This window comes from Nicotiana sylvestris, chromosome 4 (genome assembly GCF_000393655.2).
Source record: "Nicotiana sylvestris chromosome 4, ASM39365v2, whole genome shotgun sequence".
NCBI lineage: Eukaryota > Viridiplantae > Streptophyta > Magnoliopsida > Solanales > Solanaceae > Nicotiana > Nicotiana sylvestris.
Genome location: NC_091060.1, coordinates 92,285,222 through 92,292,466, shown reverse-complemented (window position 1 = coordinate 92,292,466; position 7,245 = coordinate 92,285,222). Strand labels below are relative to the sequence as shown.

The 7,245-nt window shown below is 37.9% G+C and overlaps 1 protein-coding gene across 1 annotated transcript; it reads right to left on the bottom strand.

Moving 5' to 3' along the window:
- Nucleotides 1–2,167: 2,167 nt before the first annotated feature.
- On the bottom strand, nucleotides 2,168–6,068 carry LOC104244846 (serine carboxypeptidase-like 42). Its single transcript, XM_009800348.2, has 10 exons — nucleotides 5,693–6,068; nucleotides 4,658–4,765; nucleotides 4,462–4,554; nucleotides 4,274–4,366; nucleotides 3,744–3,829; nucleotides 3,397–3,675; nucleotides 3,171–3,304; nucleotides 2,884–2,976; nucleotides 2,668–2,785; nucleotides 2,168–2,591 (listed from the first exon to the last, which is right to left on the bottom strand). The coding sequence occupies exons 1-10, from the start codon at nucleotides 5,937–5,939 to the stop codon at nucleotides 2,424–2,426; spliced, it is 1,419 nt and encodes a 472-aa protein (XP_009798650.1). The 5' UTR covers nucleotides 5,940–6,068; the 3' UTR covers nucleotides 2,168–2,423.
- Between the last annotated feature and the right edge of the window lie 1,177 nt (nucleotides 6,069–7,245).

The window sequence follows — 7,245 nt, the reverse complement described above, 5'->3', positions numbered from 1 at the left end:
ATCCGAGGAGCTCGAAGACTTCCTTTTCTTCTTTTTCTCCTCCTTTGCGGTAGCCCCGGACTACCCCAAAGCGGAGGGTTCAGCAAGCGCGGACGGATCCTTACCTTCATTCAACGGCCTGAGCTCGATGGTTTTGGGCAAACCTGTGAGAAGGAAGAAAACTTAGCGGAATATAAGTGAAGTGTATGAATGTAATCATTCAGAGGGAAACTCACCATGAGAGCAGGTCTCCCACTTGCCCTTAGAGAGCTTGCACCATGCACGCTCAGAGTAGGGCATCTGTTTGCAGATCCATTCGATTCATTCCTTAAAACGCGGGAGTGCGTTAGGAACCCGGGAAATCGCTGCACAACGACAAACACAAGCAATTAGGAAAAGAATAAAAGGGAATGCCAAATACTCGAGAAGGAAAAGACTTACGGGATGCGTTCCATTTTTCGAGGAATGATAGAAATTCGGAGGGGGTGGGGTCTTTCTCACCCAAACGATCCTCCCCTACCAACCTCGATCTCGATCCTCATCAATGCTTAAGAACAGAGCCTTACTTGCTCGGCAAACAAGCATGATCAACCTCCCCGGAAGATTCGGGGACTGTATAGATGAAGCAGATGGTCAAGGGTGAACCGAGGTGCTTCGGTGTTGTTCTCTAAGTGTCGAAGGAGGATTACGATCCTCCAAAAGGATGGGTGAATCTGCCCAAGGTAGACCTCGTACCTTTTGCAGAAATCGACGGGGTCCACCGGGGAGAGCGTGAAGGGGTAAGTGTAAATACTTAAGCACCCCTCCACGTGAGTGGTGATGTCGTCGTTGGGCCAAGGGACGACTATCTCCTTACCCTCCAAGTTACAGTCTACCCGGATTGTGGGTGGTGCTTCCTCAGTAACTGAGCATATGTACCTCCATGCTCCCCCGCCTCGGTCCTGTTGATTGGAGGCCTTCTCGACGTTGAAGTCGTTCCCGATAGAGCAAAACCCGGGTACGAAGCTCTTCAAGGGAGGCTCCTGGCTAACTCAGGAATGGTCATTTCAACGTTTGTGGCCGGGTTGGAAGATGAAGGAGCGATTTGCTGGGGCACAGATTTGGAAGTTTTTGCCAGCGGGATCTGGGAAATATGAATGTTTGAAGAAAAAAATGAAGATATGAAGGTTTAGGTTGAAGATTCAAAGAAAATGTATGAAGAATGAGGATGAAAATATGAAGATCTAAGGAGGAATGTATGAAGATTTGAAGGAGTTAAAGGTAAGTAGAAAATTAGAAGGTAAGTCGAAGAGTTCTGGAATCGGAAAGTGAAGAAGTGAAAAAGGGTCGGAGTTTTTATAGGGGAAGAACAATCAATGTGCGACGTTTCGCATTCGAGGACAGTCAACCGACAACGACACATGTCCAAAGTCAGAATGACGCGACTCATGAGACGTTTCGTTGATCCAACAACTCGGTGGTAACGTACGAAGGAAGGAATCAGGGTTCACTTTTCTCTTCCCGTCGCTTCGATAAATCTATCCTTCGAAAAATGAGGGACTATCTATGTACTGGTAAAATCAGGGGCAATGCATAACTGACTCCCCGATGAAAGAACAAAGGGGTAACGTGGATCTGCGGGATTGTAATCGGGGCCAGAGACCCATCGTATCGAGACCCGGGAAGGATGGATGATATATCTGACATCGGACACGGTAAAGCAATGCACCTCGAACCAAGTATAACTTCTAGACCTCGGAAGATACACTGGACAGTAATGCACGACTGAAACTATGGATCAATAATTACCGGAAAAAGAGGATTTTTACCTTTATTAAATTGTACTAGGACTAAAAATCTCCTACTATATAAATGTGAAGTTTTTCTTTGATCTGACACATTGTAACACACAATCCAAAGTAATAAAGTTTATTTTTACTTTCTAGTTACTGTTAAGAACTTTGCTCACTTGTTATATTCTTCATTCAAGACTGCGCTCGAACCAAGGATCCAATCGAGGACGAAGTCATTGTTCAATCTAAGATCAGGCTTGGTCACAATGTTGCGATTGGTTTGATCGTTTATTTCGTCTTTAATTCATTTATCTGTTATTCTTAGTTGTTCGTGTTGAATTAAAACATGTATCCTTTAAACCGCGTACAAATTTAATTTATACCCAATTTTGGGGTAATTTATAAGAAATCAGCTGTGGCTTCCAATTCTTCTTTCTTTTCTTTTTGCCTTTGCTTCCTTTTTTTAATTATTTCAAACAAAGATACTGAAGATAGAGAACCCTTGACATATTCCTCCTATCACACTGCTAATCTAGGAAATGCTTAGCTACTTCAAAACCAATTACCAATGCAATGATTTTGCTTTTTCTTGTTTTATATTTCCTACGTGAACACCCCAATATTCATCATCCTCACTATAACCAACTTTAAGTGCTCAATCGTGGATTTCTCTCAGTCGTCGATAGAGGGGCGTGTGTTGTTTGGGAGCCTCCGGCCACGTATAAATGAACTAAACAGATGCAGAGCTCTTGAAGGTTGTGCATATGGCACCATATGTGCAGCACCTCTTACAGTGGCAAAGGTCAATAAGTTGCCATACTCTGTTTGCCAACCTCCCACCTGTTTAAACAACACAGACAGTTGATTATACTCATCATCAGCGTTGTTGGAAAGAAAGAATTCGATTTTACATTACCTGCCCTTTGTGAAACCAAGCTCCATATGGGACTGTAATCTTGAACCCCATGTCATGAGCTAGCTCGCGTACAAGGGTCCTGGAGCCAAGCAATGGCACTACAGAATCTTGGTCTCCGCTGCAAGCAAGTAAATTCAAAATCAAGCACTATTGATTTCTAGGACAAGAAAATGGACCAAAACTATCGACAGTGTGTGTCTACATTGGAATCTTTACCTGAAAATCCAAACAGGAATATGGTTTTGGATTATTCTTTTGAGCAATGGAAGAATATTGATGTTTCCGTCTACGTCACTGTAATTTAGAATACTGCAATAGAAGTAACAATCCATTAGCTATTATCTGCAAGTACAATACAACGGTTCATTGAAATTTATGGCCTTTGACATAGTAGGTAAAGCATAGAAGTCAAAGGTTCTAATTTGCTAGTGAAATAGTAACATCATAGATGTAATCAGTTATTGTGTGTCTGTTTATGGTTCCTTGATATTTTACACACTTACCCGCTGCACATCGACCAGCTATACGCCAGGTTGGTCCTATTTGCATGAAATGCTTTCTGAACCTCCGGAAGGTTAAAATAGAAGCGCCTTTCATAGCTCATGCACACATCAACACCCACACTCATCTTAGTAGCCTAGCAAAGGGGGAACGAAAGCACTATTAAGTTCCACCATAAACACAGATATAAAGAAGTTGAGTGAATGAAGAAAACCAAATTTAAAGTACCATTTTCCTTAATCGCAACTCTTGTTCCACTATGGACGGATAGCACACATCAAGAATCACATCATAATTATTTATATATTCACTAATAATGTCGTTTGCTTCAGATATGGCATTATTGCATTCATGTGAAACATTGTGTGGACTGCCAAAGGTATAATCCTCAAAGTCACACTGATTCATAATTGCTAGGCCTGCTTCATCAGAAATCATCCCATGCGACCAAAAGTATTCATAGGTTGCTGGAACATCACGATCAAGTTTCAGAAGTGGATTCCCAATCTGACAAAGAAAATGAAACATTTAACGAGCATATGGGTATATGCATAAGAGAGGTATAGTTTGCTTACTGCAACTCCTTTAACGTTGAACTTGTATTCTTTTGAATGTTCGTTGTGGTCAAGAAGAGCAACAGCTAATTGTGGAATGTAGTGCCCTGAACAAGAAAGGATAAAACTAATATTACCAGCAGAAGAGAAAGAACAGAACAGAACAAATCACGAATCTCATTTCTTAACGACAGATCCTGCTAAGCACGGGCGTAGGACTAAATCCCCTTTCCCTGAGAAGTCTAAATGTCACAGGACTCCTTAGGGACCAGTTGAAGAAGGACAAGCTAAATGAAAATAATTAGAAGACAATTGCCTAAATCCAGCAACAGATTTTTAAAGTTTCCCTCTGGATAAGGCGCTGACAATTTTTAAAACGAATTCCTACAATTCTCTTCAAGCATCAACAACAATTATAAAAATATAGTCTTCATCATCAACCGCAATTACAAACATATGTAGTTTTAATAAGTTTGATAGTTCAAAATGAGAACAGGAGATAAGTTCAAAATGAGAACAGGAGATAAGTTTGATTGTTAAATGTTTTTGACCTGCATAACTTTCTCCTGTGAGATATAGTTCCCTTGATCTGAATGCCGGGAATTTCTTCAACCATTCCATCATGAATATATGCATATCCATTGCTGCCACAGAAGCAAGTAGGCTAAATTTCAGCTATTTGCTAGGATTAAATACAACTAATGCATGATCATAACATCATTGTTGCTTTTTCTTTTACCAGTTTTTGCATCACCGGTGTTGTAGTCTGAACTTGTATTTGAGTAGGACCAGCCTACTCCAGCTGGAGATTCAACAAATAGGAGATTTGATGCTACAGTGTACAAAAGAGAAGAAGTGGTGAGTTCATTATCTTTACTCATATTGTTCTAAACAAACATGTAGTAATCAGCTCTTCCCAACCCTACTGAGCATACCTTTATTCCATGATTTTGAGTTTCTTCGAAGACCTCGACCGTCACCTGTGGGAAAGAATGGTCCCAACTCTGTAAAGGCACCCCCACCAATTGATGAGCAACCTGGGCCTGAAACACAAATATAAGACCTTTTATTGTTCTTGACTCTGCCTTGACATAATTCACCAAATTCTTAACATTTACTTTAACAAATTCTTATCCAGGATAAAGAAGTACAACTCTGCAATATTGTACCCTTTTCACAAGTTAAAACAGGCTTGCTTATTAAAGATTTAAAGCTTTCAGTCAATTGAGTACACTCCCATGTAGTTCAACAATGTTGAGATTCCATCTCAGTATAAATTTACTCTTATTTTTGCAGTTCTATATTTCCCGTTGTACATAAGAATTTTTTCCCCTTTTTCCAAAAAATTTTCAACTTTTTCCGAAATCAATGTTTGTTCATAAAATTTCCAATTTTTACTTGAATATGCATTTTGTAAATTTTCGAAAATTTGAAAAACTCCAAAAAACTGTTTTTCAAAATTTTCACTCAAATCAATCCCAAAACTTCAAAAACAACCAAAAATTATATTCATGTCCAAACTCAACTCTAAATTTTTTCGCCCTATTTTGGAATTTTACAATTCTTATGTTCAAACGCCCACTAAAATTAGTTCAGTCCAATTACTGCTGTAAGTTCCATCTCACTATCAAACTCAACATCTTGTCAGCTTATGATAACGTAGCTGCAGACTAATTAACGTATACACACAAATATATAGAGTGTGTGTAAGGAGATGGAGGGGTTTTTTTTAATTTTTTTTTGGGGGGTGGGGGTGGGGGGAGGGGGAACAGTTTTTGAAAGTACAAAAATGAACAAGAAAGTTGTTTCCTTTTTTCCAAACATTCAAGTTAAAAAACATGACACACAACAAACAAAAAACAAAAGCTCGAACTCCAAGCAAGCAGTACCAACCACAAACAAAAAGAAAGTACACATAAATTCCAAGGCACATTTGTTTAAAAATGGAAAGAAGAAGTAAAAAAACAGACCTCCATTGAGCCAAAGAGTGAGAGGTTTATGATCAGGATTCACCTCAGCTTCAACAAAGTAATAAAACAAACTCCTCCCAGCTTTAACATCTACATCCACATACCCTGCATATTGCCTAAAACTAACCTTAGGTTGTCCAGGCAATGCCTTCACTAAATCCTCCTCTGGATACCCTTTTCCTCCTATTACCAAACTCACAATCACCAATCCACAAAACCACAACGTACCCATCTCGCTAAACCTCATCAAGATTCAAACTAGCTTCAAATTTGACTCACTCCCTCTCTTATAAAAGAAAGAGAGAGAAAAAACAAAACTTTATAACAGAAAAAGGAAATGGAGAGGATAATAGCACGTGAATTGCGGGATACTTTCAAACAGAAAGCAATTAATTTTGCTATATATAGAATTTAACCAAGAAAAAAAGAAGAAAGGAAGGAAGGAATGAGTAACGTGCGTAGAGTGTACAGGTTTTGTGATGGGGTTGGTGAGTAAGTGCGGTGGTGTTAATAAAGATTTTGCAGCTTTAAAGTAAACTTTAGACAGTGTTTGTTATAGAGAGAAGAAAGAAATGTAGACGTTAGGAAGTTGCAGATTTGCAGTGTCCAGTGGATGAGTAGTACACCACCCACCCTACTGAACCAACCTAGGTGAGTAAAGGGTATGACCCTATGAGAATTGAGAGCTATATTGGCCTTTTTCAAGAATCAAAGAAAGCTTATTCTAGTCAAAGAAGGCAGGTAATACATTTATTTTGTTTTTTTTGCTACTTTGATATCAGAATTGTATTAGCGGAAAATGGTGTGGCAGGTTCAGAAAAGTTTCTAATTTTGCCCCTTACACTTCGAAATGTTTAATTTTGTCATTTGATAGATTTTTAGCTTGCGTGTTGTTGTTTGGACATTGATTTAATTGAAATTTGAAAAAGAGTTTTTGAAGTCATATGGAAAAAATAATTTTTGAAAGTTAAAATTGTGTTTGAACACATTTTATTTGAATAAAAGTTAAAGTTTTGTGAGTGGAAGAAAAAAATTCACCCTAAAACTGTCCTTTTGGGAACTTGATAATTTTTGAATTTTTTTTTGAAATAATGTTTTCAAAAATATTCTAAAAAAATGAAACCAAAATCTATGGCCAAATGGGAGCTTAGTTCATCTATATTTTTAATATTAACAAATCGTCTTGTATTAGCTTTTACCATTAAAAAGAAGCTCCAACACGAAATGGTTGTAGTCCATATGTCCAAAATTTTGGAGAAAGAATATTCATATTTATTCCTCGACTTTTGACTAAGGTTTAAAAAAATAATTATAGGATCTCTGTTTAGGATCGAGGATAAAAATGAAATTTTTTTCTTATGATAATAGTAAGTTTAGACCAAAAATAGTGCAAGTGAAAATTTGATCCTTTTCCCTTTTAATAATATCACTGAAGAGGTAATTACAAATAATCTTTTGTAATAAATGTAAATAGTAACTAAGAAATAAGCCAATCAACTTATTATAAAATATTAAACTATATTAATAGAGTAAAAATATTTTACACGGTTAAT